General features: G+C 27.1%; 2 protein-coding genes across 2 annotated transcripts; both read left to right on the forward strand.

Moving 5' to 3' along the window:
* The first annotated feature begins 6,430 nt into the window (after positions 1–6,430).
* On the forward strand, positions 6,431–7,185 carry LOC149514234 (uncharacterized). Its single transcript, XM_089745715.1, has 3 exons — positions 6,431–6,514; positions 6,810–6,899; positions 6,991–7,185. The coding sequence occupies exons 1-3, from the start codon at positions 6,431–6,433 to the stop codon at positions 7,183–7,185; spliced, it is 369 nt and encodes a 122-aa protein (XP_089601841.1).
* An 8,540-nt stretch (positions 7,186–15,725) lies between these two features.
* On the forward strand, positions 15,726–16,980 carry LOC111298494 (auxin-responsive protein SAUR32-like). The gene has a single exon (XM_022893212.2). The coding sequence runs from the start codon at positions 16,222–16,224 to the stop codon at positions 16,702–16,704; it is 483 nt and encodes a 160-aa protein (XP_022748947.2). The 5' UTR covers positions 15,726–16,221; the 3' UTR covers positions 16,705–16,980.
* Positions 16,981–17,763: the final 783 nt, after the last annotated feature.

The following is a 17,763-nucleotide window of genomic DNA, read 5'->3' on the forward strand; positions in this document are numbered from 1 at the left end:
AAAATTGAAGGGGATTATTAAAGGTGTTTTTTGGCTAAAAATACCTTGATTATTAAAAAAAAAATGCAAGGATTATTGAAGGTATTTTTGATAGAAAATACCTTCAATAATTTCGAATGAATGAATAATTCGTGGGTTATATAAGGCGTTTTTAGCAAAAAATGCCTTAAATAATCCATGAATTATTTAAGGCATTTTTAGCTAGAAACACCTTCAATAACTGCATTTAATATTTTATAACAGATTATTCAAGACATTTTTTTGGCTAAAAACACCTTCAATAATCTCATCTAAAAAATTGAAAGGGATTATTAAAGGCATTTTTTGGCCAAAAACACCTTGATTATTTGAAAAAAAAACATTGAGATTATTAAAGGCATTTTTTTTTTTATAAAAAACGCCTTCAATAATCCCTAAGGAATAAATAATTCGTGGGTTATGTAAGGCATTTCTGGCTAAAAATGCCTTGAATAATCCATGAATTATTCAAGGCATTTTTAACTAGAAATGCCTTCAATAACTCCATTCAATATTTTGTAAAGGATTATTCAAGGTGTTTTCTGGCTAAAAATGCCTTCAATAATCTCATCTAAAAAATTGAAGAGGATTATTGAATGTGTTTTCTAGCAAAAAATTCTTGATTATTTGAAAAAAAATGCTAAGATTATTGAAGGCATTTTTTTTATAGTAAACGCCTTCAATAATCCCCAATGAGTGAATAATTCATGGGTTATATAAGGCATTTTTATTTATCAAAAATGCCTTGAATAATCCATGAATTATTCAAGGCATTTTTAGCTAGAAAAGTCTTTAATAACCCCATTCAATATTTTGTAAGGACTTATTCAAGGTATTTTTTGGTTAAAAGTGCCTTTAATAATCCCATATAAAAAAATGGAGGGTATTATTAAAGGTATTTTTGGGCCAAAAATGCCTTCAATAATCTATTCATAAAAAATCTAAGGAGATTATTTAAGGTATTTCTGGCCAAAAACATCTTCAATAACCTTATTCATTGCGTAAAAAATAAAAGGGATTATTAAAGGCTTTTTTTAGGCTAAACCTCTTGAATAATCATCGCGTAAAAAATAAAAGGGATTATTAAAGGCACTTTTGGCAGAAAATACCTCAAACAATCCTCTATAAAAAATTGAAGGGAATAATCCATTACTTAGAGATTATTGAAGGTATTTTTCTAGCCAAAAATACTTTCAATAATTTACTGTCCTTACCTTATACTCCCATGTCTTGGGAATGAAAACCTTTTAAAAAAAATCTAATCTTATTAAAGCAAAAGTAGTGAAAATTTTGTTCTCACCGTCTTTACCTTGCCTGAAGCTTATCTTGTCTCACTTTCCCTCACCTTTGATCTTTTTAACTTTGTAGCTAAAATCCTTGTTAAATTTTCAAGCTTTAAAACTTTGTTTTGCTTGCAAAAATCCCTCATTTCTACACAGTTTTTACAAGCTGCCTAGTTTTGTCCTTTTACAATTGTGAGTTACTTTCTTTCTATCATTTGCCTCTCTTTTGCTTATCAATCAAAATTCATCTTGATTGTGCTTCTTTTGAAAATACATAAGTTTAATTATAACGGTATGTTTGAAATGTTATTTTTAATGAAAATGTTACATTATGCTTACATGGTCAAATTTTATTTACTGCTTAAATAAAATGCTATTATTTTAATTTAAGTTTTTAAATTAAATATAATTTTAATACTAGGAAAAATCATCTTACATTCTATGGGTAAGGCATGGATAAATCTCATGTCAAGAGCCAGTGAAGAGTACATAAAAGGAGTCATTAGTTTTTTAGACTTTGCCTTTACAATATCATCTGAAGATGAAAAAATTTGGTGTCTTTATGTTAAATGTGTCAACACATTTAGAGTTTGTAAAAGATATGCATTTGATCACATAATATATCATGGTTTCCTCAAAGGATATGTTCGATGGGTATTTTACGAGGAGGTCTTGGATGCATATTTTTCTGCTACAATAACTAATGATGAAGAAAGAGCGTAAGGTCCTGACATTTATAATTTATTACATGATATGATGGCTAAAAGAGCTATGAATGTTGATGTGGGTAACATACAAGCTAGAAATTATAGTGGAGAGCAACACCATGGTTATAGAATTGATAATGATAGGTTTTATGGTTTACTTAAAGATGCAAAGGAGAAACTATATCCAAATTGTAAAAACTTCAAAGTTTTCCTTTGTAATCTATTTATTCCACATTAAGTGTTTTAATGGTTAGACAAATAAATCTTTCAATACATTGTTAAAGGTTTTAAAACTTGCTCTATTAGAGGGTAATATATTGCCAGGGTCTTATCAAGAATTGGAAAATATAATTTCTACCTTAAGTTTGGGATATGAAAAAAATCCATGCTTGTCCTAATGATTGCATGTTATTTTGGAAGGATAAGGGAAATGAAGAAATATGTTCAAAACGTGGCACTTCTTGGTGGAAAGAAAGGTTGAATGATGTAGAAAGTGATCTCGAAGATATAATGTCAGAAATAAAAAAAAAAAAACTACTAAGATTTTATGTTGGTTTCCTTTAATTCCAAGACTACAAAGGTTATTTATGTCTTTAAAAATTGCTCTTTTGATGACTTGGCATGACCATAAGTGTACTAAGGATGGACGTGTAAGACATCTTACAAATTCTCTAGCTTGGAAAGAATTAGATTATCGATATCCTAAGTTTTCCTTTGACCCTCATAATATTCGCTTGGGATTGGCTTCTAATGGCTTTAACCTTTTCAAAACTATGAATGTTACACATAGCAGTTAGCCTATTATATTGATATATTATAACTTGCCTCTATGGATGTGCATGAAATAGCCAAACTTTATTCTTTCCTTACTTATTCTTAGTCCAAAAGGTCTTAGAAACAATATAGATATTTGGTAAAAAAGTTATAGGAACTTTAGGAAGTTGGTGTTTAGACTTTTGATGCCTCAAAAAATCAAAACTTTCAACTACGTGTAGCATTAATTTGAACCATTAACGACTTTCCTATATATGCCAATTTGTCTAGGTGAAGTACTAGGGGAGTGTATGCATGTCTTTACTGTGGATTTGATACTACATCTAAATGATTACAACATGGTAGAAAGTATTATTACATGTGCCATCGTAGGTGGTTGCAACCTAATCATAGGTTTCAGAATGATAAAAACTTATTTAAAGGGACTTGAGAATTTAAAAGTGCTCATTCACCACCATCTGATATTGAAGTGTTGAGACAGTTGGAACAATGGAATGGTAATGAAGATAGACCATGGAAAAAGAAGAGTATTTTGTTCACATTACCTTATTGGAAACATCTTCTATTGCGTCGCAATCTTGATATGATGCATATAGAAAAGAATATTTTTGATAACATTCTTGGTACATTGATTGGGCAAAAAAGAAAGTCAATTGATAACTACAAAGCACGACGTAACCTTGTAGAAATGGGTATAAGGAGTGTTATTCATCCAAAGATTTGTCCTGGCACTAACACCTAATACTTACCTCAAGCTTTATATCAAATAAGCTTAATTGAAGAAAATCTTTTTTAAAGATTCTTCAAGAAATGAAAACTCTAGATGAGTACTCTTCATATATCTCACATTGTGTGCAACTTAAATAATGAAAACTAATAGGGCTCAAAAGTTATAATAGTCATCTCTTAATGCAAGAGTTCCTTCCTATAGCAATATGATGGTTTTGACCTTATAAGGTATGCTTTATTCTTTTTACTTTGTGTACCTTTTTTAAAAAACTTTATTTTAAAGTTGATGAATAACATAAGCTTGAATGACTTAAGTCTCGGGCTGCATCAATTTTATATGAAATGGAGAAGATTTTTGCTTTATCTTTTTTCACAATAATGGTGCATTTAGTTATCCATTTAGCAAATGAAGCAAAAATTGTTAGGCCAGTCATTTATTAGTAGATGTATCCTATTGAGAGGTATATCTTAAAGTGTTATAGATTTTTTTATTTAAAATTTAAGTAGGATGTTTGCTAATGAACTTATCTATTGAACTTCCATTTATATAGGTTTTTTCTTACTCTTAAATCATATGTGCATAATAGAGCTTGTCTTGAAGGTTCAATTGTAGAAGGGTTTTTAGCAAATACATGCATAACTTTTTGTTCAAGATATTTTGATGAGATGGAAACTATTTTTAATCGATCCATCCGAAATGAAGACATGAATCTCTTTATAGAGGAAAAAATATCCATTCTTTCTACTATAGTAAGATCGATGGGAACATTAAAATGTAAAAGTTTTAATGTTAACAAGTGTAAAAGGGTTTCACGAATTGTACTTGATGCTATCACTTTGGTTCAAGTACATTGATATGTGCTATTTAATTCTGCTGATGTTGCTTCTTTTATAAAGTAAAATCACTTATCACATGCATATTGTACTTGATAAGTTTCTTTTGTAATATGTTGTATAGTCTTTTAAGAATTTTTTTTCATGTAGAAAACATGAGCAATTTCTTAAGAGGTGTAATCAGCCTCCTTGGCTTATGCCATATGAGATAAAAAAGTTACAAAGTGAAACTTTTCATGATTGGTTTCGTGATCATGTAAGTCACACATCATGGTTTGGAATATGTAATCAAAGTTTTTATAGTTAGATTATTATTTTAACCAAATATGAAATTGGATAGGTTGCCAATTTAGATCAACAAGGAGATGCAAACATCATAGATCAACTTAGATGGCTTGCTTGTGGTCTAACTGATATTGTTAAGAAATATACTGGTTATATCGTTAATGGTTTTAGATTTCATAACAAGGCACATGAGAGAAACTTGAAAACTTAAAATAGTGGGGTTATTGTAACAACCAAGATGATGAGTTATGTAAGTACAAAAGATACACAAATTATTGAAGGGGAAGTTAACTATTGTGGGCTTTTAAAAGACATCATTTAGTTGAATTATACTGGTAGAATGAAAGTTATGTTATTTAAATGTGATTAGATTAATATAAATAGGGTTGCAAGAAGAATAAATTTAGTTTCACTCTTATGAATTTTTCACATCTAGCTCATAGTGGAACTAATTTGGTTTATGATCCTTTTATCTTGGCATTACAAGCTAAGAAAGTTTTTTATGTGAAGGATGAAAGACATAATGGTTAGGTTTTTGTCAAGCACGTAAAACTTAAAGATGTGTTTGATATAGGTGATGAATCATCCTTATATAAAGAGCAAAAAAATGGAAAAATTCATGTTGAATTTGATGACACACATGGTACTTCAAATTGGGTTAGAAGTGAAGTTGATGATAAAGGAATGGAGGTCACACCAGAGATGGAAAATGAGCATATAGAAGAAGATCCTATAGATGAACATAATATGGAAGACATTTTTTAATTCTATGTAATAGTTTAAATTGTTGTTAAGGTTTTGCAATGTAAGACATAGTTAGCTAATATTTTGTTTTTGTATTACTAGCTTGAGTTACTTAATTTTGTGTGATCATGTAATATATTAAATTGTACTTTATGCTTTATATGGTTTGCCACTATCAAGTTCTCTGTTATATTGTACTTAGTATATTTTGTGTATTATTAGACTTAAGATGGCAAAGCGTAGATGATTAAATATCTCTAGGGCAAATCATACCTTTAGCTCTCAACTGCAAATACAATATGAAAAACAACATGTGTTTGTAGATCCAAAAGCTTCACAATATGAGCCTCAATAAGAATCTAAAGAACCAATTTCTCAATCCATAAATAATGAAGATCAAGTTGAACATGATTCTGGTATAAAAATACTAAATTATGTTAGTACAATTTTTTATGAGTTATAATGTTGTACTTGTTTAAATTTTTAATGAATTTAATTACTTTTTTTACATGTAATTTTTCTAAGTAGGAAATGTTCAATATAAAAAGCTTGAGGTCCTACACGTATGGCTAATAGGATTTGGAAGAAAGGAAGCATGTTATTGTTAAAGTCAATGATGATGCTATACCTATCGATGATGAATCTTGCTCTTTAACCTGATTCATTAGTAGCATGGTGAGAATGCCTAGCTTTGCACCAATTAATTATACAAATTGATAAGAAATGTTAGATACTAAGAAGGAAGAAATGTGAAAAACATTAGAGGTAGCAATACGATAATGTTTTAGTTTTTACCTAATGCTATGACAATAATCTTTTAGTTTCTAGATAATAGTAGTAATTCATATAATATATATTAATATTTTCTTTCTAATTACCTCTTTTAAATTATAGTCAAAGTTTGAATTTCACAAATCTAATTTTGATGAGCTTGTTGATGAAGAAATATTTTAAAAAATTAAGTCTTGGGCACCAAGAAACATGGGTACTAAGTAGAGGCAATGGAAGAACGAATTGAAGATTAAATTTTGTGATGAACACAAGACACCAAAGGAAATGGCTACAAAGGTTGATGATTCTCAAGTAAACAAAAGTCAGTTCCTGTTTCTTGCTGCAAATTGGTTGACTAATAAAACGAAGGTAAATGTTTACAAAATATACTATTTACTTTGTTTAAACACTATGATAATAATTACAAAGTTATTATAATATATCTTTTCTTATTCATTTGTTTGAAGGAACAAAGTGAGACAAACAAAACAAACTGCTCAAAATTAGATGACCTCATTGCACATGAACAAAATCATTCTCGAGGATCATTCAGACCTTGGTACATATATCAATTTTCCTTGTCGCACTTAGTTAAATGAATATGAAGTTTAATTTTTATATGTTCGATTTTGTCATTACAATAATTAATGTTGTACCTATGTAGAAACAAAAAGCTAATGGAATTCCATCATCACATACTAAGGTGTATATTTTTTCTTGTACACATAAAGATGGAAGTGTTGTGAATGACAAGGTAGTTGAAAATTATGGTATTTAATTTAGTTATTACTTGCTTTAACTTATGTTTAGTTTCTTTAGACTAAAATGTTTGTTTACAATTTTAGAAACTTATGAAACAAGGTTTAAGCGAAACTAGTGCTCAGAATTCTGAAGGGAGTTCATGGAAAGATGATGTTTATTTAAAAGTTAAAGGACCAAAGAAAAGAGGGCATGTTTGTTGCATGGGTACAGCATCTACTTCATCTAAACAATATGGTCTTTCATTTTTTGAATTAGTTCAGCACAAGGAAGAGGTATAAGAGTTGAAGGCTAAAATTAAAAACTTCAAAGAAAATTTAAGTATTATCTTATTGGTACTTAAAAGATAATTTCCTAATAAAAATATGGATATCTTGAATATTGCTACTCACATGATGAATAGAGAGGTATATAACATCTGTTCTAGTTTATATATATGTAAATTGTCATATTGCTCATGAATCTTAAACCTTATTGAAATTTTTTTGGAATTATTTTTAGGTTCTTGATGCTCGTAGTGCTCTAAAAATCTCACATGAAAACTATCATTCTTCAAATTCAAGTCATCAACCTAATGAAAATGAAAATGGTAAACTTGTTATTACAAGATATATATGTGGAAATGCTTTGCTTGATACTTGTATCTTAGATACAATGCCAAAATCAATTTTGCCTCTAGGTTTTGAATCATGTCATTGTGATCTTGAAATATTATCCATCATCTTTGCCATAATCATTAAATTACACTATGATTTAAAGCCTACTTTTTTTCCCTTGAGAAAGCTTTTTTGCCTTTTTTTTTTTTCTTTTGAAAAGGCTTCCTTATGATGTAAGAATGCTTTGTAATTGTAGACTTAAATGTTATAGTGAAAATATTTGTTTAATGATAGTTCTGTTGACTAAAATAATCTTAGGTTGGTTTCATTAGGTTATTATTTGAAATTAAACTAAAAGAATAAGGAGATTACATATGCAAATTAGGTTATTTCTTGTTCATTCATGCATTACACTAATGAATAAGATGTTTATAACATTATTTTTACTGGTATATAAATGGATGATTACCTGCTATATATGTGAATGAATAAGATGTTTATAAAATTATTTCTATTGCTACATGAATGGATGGTTACCTTCTTACCTTTTTATATATAAGATAATTTACAAGAATTCTAATTGGATTTTTTTATGCTATGTAGATGGTTCTTTGTAGAAATCTATGATGGGATCATTTATTTTAGGAAGTTGTTTATTTACTTAAGTATTATGTTTGTAGGGGGATTTGGTTTTATTTTGGATGTTATGCACTTTGTTGAAATAAGACTGCTGTGTTTTATGATACTTGATTGGTATATTGAATACTGTTAGTGAGTTGAGTTCATTGAGCTTGTTAGTTATATGATGTAGTTACACTTGTTGACTTTTTCAAGACTTGTGATATTTTGGTTTTGAAAAGGGCTTGTAATAGGTGCATGTATGTTTTTTCTTATTAAGGTGGTTTTGCAATTGTTTGTTCGTTTACAAGTTTTTTAAAATTATCTTGTTCAGAGTTCTATCGAAGTTTTAAGGTAATCAAAATGTTTTTAGGTGTCTCATAGTGCAAACTTATTATTGTGTTTTTTAGGGTGAGGTGATGTAACTCTTTATCTATGTTTGTTTTATTAGACATGGTACAATAACTTTAATTTTTCACTTATACTATGTTTGTGGATTATAAATAATTTAATTGTAATTTTAATGTTATTAAATATCTTTTACTTTATTGTGTGTTTTTTTTTGTTTATATAAAAACATATCATACTGATGGATGCTAAGCGTCGGTATAGGTAAAAAAAATTACAAGTCTATAGTGATAAGCATTAACCATCGACATAGGTTAAAAAAATTAAAACAGACGGTCTATACTGACGAGGGCTAGCCATCGGTATAGGTGAAAAAATTAAAACATACAAATCTATACTGACAGCCTTTAAGTGTCAGTATAGGTAAAGTATATACTAACAACCATTAACTGTTAGTATAGACAAAAAAAATTAAAACATATAAGTCTATACTGATGAGTGTTAACCATTGCTAAAAGGTATAACGGTGGAATGCACACAGATGTTATATCAATAGATATATATTTACTGACGGTCTTAAACCATTGGTATATCTTTGTAAACTATTCTGATGCCTTTAAAAACTGTCAGTATAGGTTGATACTGACAAAGGATATACAGACGGTTAAAAATTCATTGGAATACTCAATTTGATCGTCGATATAAGGTTTATAGAGCTATACTGACGAATTTTGAGATTTTATCGACGTTTTTTTAAACGTCACTATATATCAAATTTCTTATAGTACATTAGTTTGTAATGATTGAATGACCACAAATTTAAATTTTAAAAAATGTTAGTGATTAAAGCTTGACTTTTATTAGTTACGTGAGCAAAATAAATAAAAATAAAAATTAGATGACTCAGCATTTAATTTCTAACAGCCTAAAATTAGAAATTGAGGTTGGGTAGTAATTTAAGTATTATTGTTTCATAAACAAGTAGAGTTTTTAAATTTACAAAAATGAAGTTAACATATCATCACATATGTTTTATGTATTAAAGTAATTTATTGATTTTTGAAATATATTTGAGTGATATGCCACAACACTCTTATATCTTTAGTGAAATTTAAAAACTACATCAACGATTTATTAGATGATTTTTCATAATATAATGAGAATCATGTTTTACTTGTGAAATATAAATTAAAATTTTAAATCATCTTTAATTTTCTTCAACATTAAACTCAACTATAAATATTGGAGAAAACTACAAACAAAATCTCTAATGGTCTTGAGGTATTTGAAGGAGAAATTTTATTTCAATTAAGGTTTTTAAAAATTTAAAAAAAATTTACTTATTTGGATAAAAAAATATATCCAAATAAAAAGAAAATTTTAAAATTTAGGAGAAATTTTAAGAGGGAATTTCACCACATTAAATCTTCAGATTATCTCTTAAAATTCCACCTAAAAAGAGTGATTTTTCAAAATTCTTCAAAATCTTCCTATTTTTACTACGATCAACTATTATATTATATTTTATTAATAATATAAGACTAAAAAAAATAAAATATTATTTTATTTAACTCTAATATATAGTTTTAGTATTTTCATATTATTAATAATATTTGTACATTTTTACAATCTAATACTACCCATATTGCATATATATATATATATGCATTTTATTTTTCTTTTATTATTATTCTTTTATTTCATCAAATTCCAAAAGACTAATTTTTCTAAAAAATTATTTATCCAAACAAAACAATTAAAAATGCAAGCATTTTGAAATGATGTATTTTCAAATATTCTCATTTCAAATTTCTTTAACATTTTAAAATTCCTCATCTAATCACATCATTAGACTCCAAGGCAAGATTACTCTATTAGAATTTAAGTACCAAAATCTAGTAATTAAGTTTCAAGTTACTTTTGTTGGTATTTGCCTTCTAAGTAGAATCATATTTATAGTACTTTAATTTTTGTATTTTATAAAAGTCTTATTTATTTATCATTGAGTTTATTTACATGTATTTTATTGTTGATATTTATATAATAAAGTCTTCTGAATATAAATAAAGTTTTGAAAAGGAATTATAATAAGATTGTAATTATGGGATCATTATAGCATAAAAGTTATATGTTCCAAAATAGTTCCAAGTCGATGCTTTATTAATGAGAGGACATCGACAAAAATTGTTGAGACTAGCACATGGTTATACTCTTATTTATAAAGTAAACAACCATCTTATAGGTTGAAAGTTAGGTAAATATAAGCTAACATAAGGGTGCTTACTACAAAAATAAATTCACTAAACATGACCCAAGATGAGAATGCTATATGGTAGTTCATATAATATCTATAGCTATAATCTTATGCGATGGTTGTATAAGTGATCATTTGACTTGAGATTACTTATGTTCTTTATGTGACGAATATTGTACTTTCACTTTAGTTATGGTTCTAACTAAGAATGTTTAGTCGAATATTGTTGGACATAACATTAGGCATATGAAAATGCATGAAGTAATCAAGATAAGATTCATCACCTTGTGTGATCAAGAGAGTATCTCAACTAATCTTGATTGAATTAACTTGAAAAATCTTTGGCCAAAGTGAAAAAAGAATTTAGAGTTATTCTAAAACTTATTTGTGAGTTAATGTCAAGGACAATACTTAACATGGTTGAACAAGATTGAGTAGACACTAAAATATACTCAATGTTCAAAAAAAGATACTATGTGATGAAAGGATATTAATTATACACTAAGACCATTCATAGATAGGTTGTCAAGTCATATTAATTTCTTTTAGCAATTGGGGGTCATGGCAATGTAGCTAACATTAATCATGATCTATAAACATAAGATTAGCTAATTGGAGAATTAGTGATGGAGTTAAAATTTGTTTGATCCAAAGCTAAATACTAAAGCCCATATTATCTGTGTTTATTGTCAATATGTTAAAGAACCTAATGGGTCACACACGATAGGTCAATATGTGAAAAATTAAAATTAGGACAAATTAAGTTAGACTTAATTTGGTTTTGGTATAACCAAAAGACAAAGGAAAAAAAGTAAGAAAGAGTGACTTTCCTTGTTTAGTGCATTTAGCCAAGCATGAGATATTTATAGAAATATGCGTGCCTTATTTTAACTTAATGTGGTCGAATGTCCCTTTATAAATAAAAACGCTAGCCACTGCTCCTATTGCAATATACAAAGCATACTTATGCAAAAATAAACTAAAAGAAAGTCTAAACAAAAACTTAAGAGAAAATAAGAGGTTTTGTAAACACTCATTAGCTAAATTGTGGTTTATGTCCTTCCCTATTTTAGAGCAAGGTATTTCACAAGAGTTCATATGGATCACTGTTAAAGGTTGCACATTTGGATAGCTTTTTAGCTTAATAAACTATTTGGAAGATCACTACCTTAAATCAAAAGAGTTTTGACACACAAGGTATACACCATTGCCGAAACTCATATAATTTATATGTATATATATATATTGTGTATTTGTATAATCTTATTGATTGATTTTGGTTTCAAAAAATTGAAAATTTTAAAATTTCACTATTTTAACTTTGTACATTAATGCATAATTCCCCTCAAGTTTTACATAATAATTGGCCATCTAATTATTTTCCAAACATAATGTTAGGTCGAAACTTGACATTTGAAGTGTCGAAAGCTTATCATAATATTCTTCATCCGGTGTTTGGCATGCATGTGAATTTAATGAATTTATACTAATTATAAAATTGTTGATTGATTTGATATCTTGAGTCAAGTGATACCAACTCAATTGGAGAATATTCATAAAAATCAAATTATAAATTTAGCGATATATAAGAATAAAGTTATAATAGCAATTTAGCTTTTTTGAAATTAAAGTGAAACAAAAAAAAAAAAAAAACCAACTTTGCTACTTTTTCTCCATTGCAAAAGCCAGTAATCTACATGTAGTTATTTTATATTTTTTTCTTTTACAATAATTATATATTTTTCTCACTTTTACAATAACTATTAATATATTTTTTATATTTATCTTAACTAGCAATTTATTTATATATATTTCACCCAAATAATGGTTTAAAGGCTATTATATATGATGCTCATTAGTCATTAATTAATTGGTTTCCTAATTAATTCATTACTTATTTTGCATATTTGAGCATTTAGCTTAATAACTAGTGAATGTTTCTATATTAAGAAAAGATAAATTCAACTCTCTTTTCTCACAAACAAATAAATATATATATATATATATATATATATATATAACTAGATAGAAGTATGTGCTTTGCAATGAGAATATAACTAAAAAATATTGGATAAATATAAACATTTAGATATTAAATAATGAAGAGGAGAAAAAGAATTTTTTTTTTAGTTTTCATAAGATATATATAATATTTCATATATTTTGACAAAAAAATCTTAAAATTAATATATATAGTATTTTATATATTGTAATTACATTTTTTTGTTAATTTTTTATGCTACATTATGAGCATTATATTTTTATTAATCATTTAATCATATGTATTATTTTTTAATTTATTGTAAAAATATAATTTTTTTGTAAAAAATATTTAAAAAGAAAAATAAGAAAAGTAACTTAATTTTTATTTCTTGTTTTTATATATATTTATTATATAAAAATTAAAAAATTCAAAACCCATAAAATCTCACCAAATTACAAACCTACATGAATATATATATATATATATATATATATATATATATATAACTAGATAGAAGTATGCGCTTTGCAATGAGAATATAATTAAAAAATATTGGATAAATATAAACATTTAGATATTAAATAATGAAGAGGAGAAAAAGAATTTTTTTTTTTAGTTTTCATAAGATATATATAATATTTCATATATTTTGACAAAAAAATCTTAAAATTAATATATATAGTATTTTATATATTGTAATTACATTTTTTTGTTAATTTTTTATGCTACATTATGAGCATTATATTTTTATTAATCATTTAATCATATGTATTATTTTTTAATTTATTGTAAAAATATAATTCTTTTGTAAAAAATATTTAAAAAGAAAAATAAGAAAAGTAACTTAATTTTTATTTCTTGTTTTTATATATATTTATTATATAAAAATTAAAAAATTCAAAACCCATAAAAATCTCACCAAATTACAAACCTACATGAAACAAACACTCACATTCTTTTTTTTCTAAATCCAATTAAACCATAAGTCATCATGCCTCAAACCAATCAAAACCCAATACGCTATTGCCGACCAAATTTAATAACTTATTTCACTCTTTTATTAGCTTGACAGATGGAAAGCAATTTGGTAGCTTACAATTCAGTTGAGAGTTATCCCTAGTTAATAACAATTTTATTGTATATTATTGATTAATTTAGGTACGGAAAAAGTATTAATAACCTCACAACGTCTATTCAAATACAGCATCAACAAATTTTATATCTATTATCTTAAAACGATCCTAATAAGTGATATTTTTTTAATTAAATTATATTAGTTAAAATATTAAAAAATTTTAAGTTTTCTCCAATATTATGACAAAAAATATAAATTTTTTTTTATATCAAAAGTATTCAAAAATTTTGTTTGTTTTTTTTGAAAGAGGCTCCATTGCTAGATTAATTTAATATTTTATAAAAAAAGCTTTATTTTATTTTATTTTTTACCAATATTTATTTTTCACTAAATAATTTATTAAAAAATAAATTTTTATTAAAATATTTTCAAAATCTTTCCAACTCTTTTGGTAACAATTTTGTTTTAATTTCATCATTGGAATAATTTTAATTTATTTTAAAATATTTATAAAATTTATATGATACAAATAAATAAAAATAATTATTAAAAATTATAAAGTTATTTGTCTAACCCATATTTTTAGTTTTTCATATTTTCAAATAATTAAAATTTGTTCCTTACAAAAAAATTTAAATATTTATGTAAATAAAAAATAAACAAATAAATAAGAAAATCAATAAATAAAAAAATAAAACTAAAAATAAATGAAAAACAAAAAACAAATCAAAGCAAAAAAATATGAGTTGACAACTTTTAATATATGACAAAGACAATTCTATCTTCAAGTATTAGCATTAGCTCCAAAAGTATTCCTCAAATCATTTTTTAAGACAAAAAATTAATGTGGCTATAAATCATAAAAAAAAAAAAAGAATAGTTTTAATTGTTTTTATAGATTATTTGTCTTTTATGTCTACACATAGAGTATTAGAATATATTTTTTAATTATCACCATAGAATTTTGAAATAATTAATCATGCAATTCTCTCTTTAACAATATCTACAACAATCCCAAATGTGCATATCGCCATTCACAGTTTCATTGCCTATATTAATTAGTCAAACATAAATTTCCACTTTCTAAGTCATTGTCTTTTGTCGATGATAATCATAAGGTGACTATTTCTGGCACCCACATATGAAATTGCTGTTACCAGTCGTGAGCTAACCGGCGGCTGAAGTTTCTGTCTACTATTTTCTTTGGGGTCCCCCTCCCCTTTCTACTTGTTTCGACGCTGTTAAAAAAAAAAATGATAAAGGTTGCTTGTACGGTAGTTCAACTACTTCCAATTGGTTTCAATTTTGGTGGCTACTCTAACATATATTAGGAATTAGCGTTCCGGTTGGGTTTTAAAATCCAATTTTTAATATAAAATAATGCTAAATATATTATTATTTGAGTTATTAAAAGTATTTTTGGATTATTAAAAATAGTCAATCACAAAAATTGATTAGAAAGCGAAATTACGAGGTGGAATTTATGATTTGGGATAAAATGAAAAAAATACACAGTCAATAATTCATTATGAACAAAAATATATATCCTCAATTATATTTTTATATATTTTCAAATTAAATTTCATAATAATTTATATTAATTACTTCAAAAGCATTTCAATTTTATTTATTTATCTTAATATTAATTTACTTGAATAATATTAAAAAATTATATTTTATTTTTCAACATCATGTCTTTTTTTAAATATTTTAACATTTTTTAATATTCTTTTACATTATGGTAATAATTAACTAGACCTTAATAATAGAGAATTCAAAACGGATATCAGTTAACTACCAAACGAAGAAAATTAAAAATAATCCTACTACTTGCTGTTTAAAACTAGAAAGAAAAAAATGCCATTTAATTTATAACGATTGACACGTAGGTTATTTGTAGAATGTTTTAATGTCAGATTTGGCTATATATACAAAGCTTCATCTTTATCATGCTTAAGATTTGCCCTATTCAAAACTCAAGAGGCACCGTAACCACTAAGGCTAGGTAGCTCTCTTCAGGCTCCTTTCTCCTGTTTTTTCCCCTTCCGCTCTCCCACCTCCCGGATCTGGGTTGTATCCATATTTCTACTTTCTTGGCCTCCGTTTCTTGTCAGGTTTCTGTCTTTTACGTGCATGATTTCAGTTTTAACTTGTTTCTATTGTTCAAAATGAATAACACATTGACGCTAAGGGTTAAAGTCATGTTTTATTCGGTTTATGACAGAGGTTAGCTATAGCTGTTTAAACTCTGAAATTCCTGCCCTGTGCATTAATTCCAAGCCTTCTTTTTCATCTGCCAGTCTTTTCATCTTCATAGCTTCATGATTCAAGGTGTTGTGTGTGGTTTTTGAGCCCAACATCTGTATTATTTTTTTTTCTTTTAAGATATATTTATCGTGCTCGAGTTCATATATTCCGCTAGTATTGAGAAAAGCTCTGCTCATGAACGTCGTGAGCAAGGCAAAAGGCAGAAAGGGCAACCTGATCATCAAGACTTGGGAACGATGCAAATCCATTGGCCGTGGCCGCAAGGGCTCCTCCTCAGGAAACACCCGTGCTCTTTATAAGAAGAGCAAATCGTGGCCACCCATGGATGCCTCTCTTGAAGAAGAGAAACGCACAAGGAAGAACCAAGTGGCACCGGAAGGTTGCTTCTCGGTGTATGTTGGAGCCCATAAACAAAGATTCGTGATCAAAACCGAATACGCAAACCACCCACTTTTCAAGATTCTGCTTGACGAAGCCGAGTCTGAATATGGATTCGACAGCGAAGGGCCCCTTGTGCTTCCCTGCAACGTTGATCTGTTTTGCAAGGTGCTACTGGTGATGGAAGATGGCGACAGTAAGATCCGACAGGGATGTAACTTTTATAGCTTGTATCGCCTCCTCACCCCGCCTCGGATGATCGCGATAAATCAGTTCTAATTGCCCCACACGCGCGCGCGCACACGCGCGTATATATATATATTAATATTTCTGAATGCACATTTTTATTAATTTTGTGTCAGTCTTCTGTCTTGCATAGTTAAGATACTGTTTGTAATTTGATATGCTACAGAAAAAAGCTTGTTAAAAGTGGTAGAAATCCAAACCGGGGTTCATAGCTATCTTGGTAAGATCGCTATATTCTATTGTTATCAAACTTTATTGTTACACGCACCAAAAAAAAAATTGAATTTACTGAAATTTTATTATTAACTATTCTATATGTGTGGGAGAATAATTATATGTGCATTAAATAATGTTTTTTTTTCTAGTCCTATGGTAGTAAATGTTAAGAGTAAAAAAAATTTATTTGATTTTAGGATTCAACAATTTGAATTCCAAGTAATTTAAACTCAAATAATTTGAATGTTATAATTTAACGATTGAAATTTTGCAAAAAATAAAATTTTCATACTTAAAATGATGCAACCTAAACTGGACTAAGAACTTTTGACCAAAAAAAACAAAAAAAAAAAAAAACGTAGACTTAGAGTAGCCTGATTGCAGCTCTAGTCTTTCGATAAACTACTAACAGAAGTCGTTGAAGATAACCATCACTTGAAATTAAAATTGTTCTAGTGTTAGCCACATGAAAAGCTTCATAGAATAATATATATAGAAACATAGATGGTAATATAGCTATATTTACTTGATCAACAATCAAATAAAAAAAGAACTTTAATGCTATATATATATATAACTATCAAAATTTGATCTTTAATATTTGAATTAAATCCAAAAATCATTTGGGTATGTATTTGTTGATTGAAATTTTAAAAAATTTTACAACGATCAAATGATTTTTGCCATTAATATCTCCAGCAAAACTGGGATAGTTATGGACAAAGTAGAAATCATCAAGTTACTTAACTTAGTGGTAAGCCTAATGCTAAAAAGGTTAAAAAAATGCATGGTTAAGATAAAAGCATAAAATTGTTGCAAAGTAAAATTATTATTGATATTATATTATTGATTTTGATTTTTGTGTTAGGAATAGTG

This window comes from Durio zibethinus, chromosome 16, assembly GCF_047325235.1.
Source record: "Durio zibethinus cultivar Kanyao isolate XHJ-2024 chromosome 16, ASM4732523v1, whole genome shotgun sequence".
NCBI classification, from domain to species: Eukaryota; Viridiplantae; Streptophyta; class Magnoliopsida; order Malvales; family Malvaceae; genus Durio; species Durio zibethinus.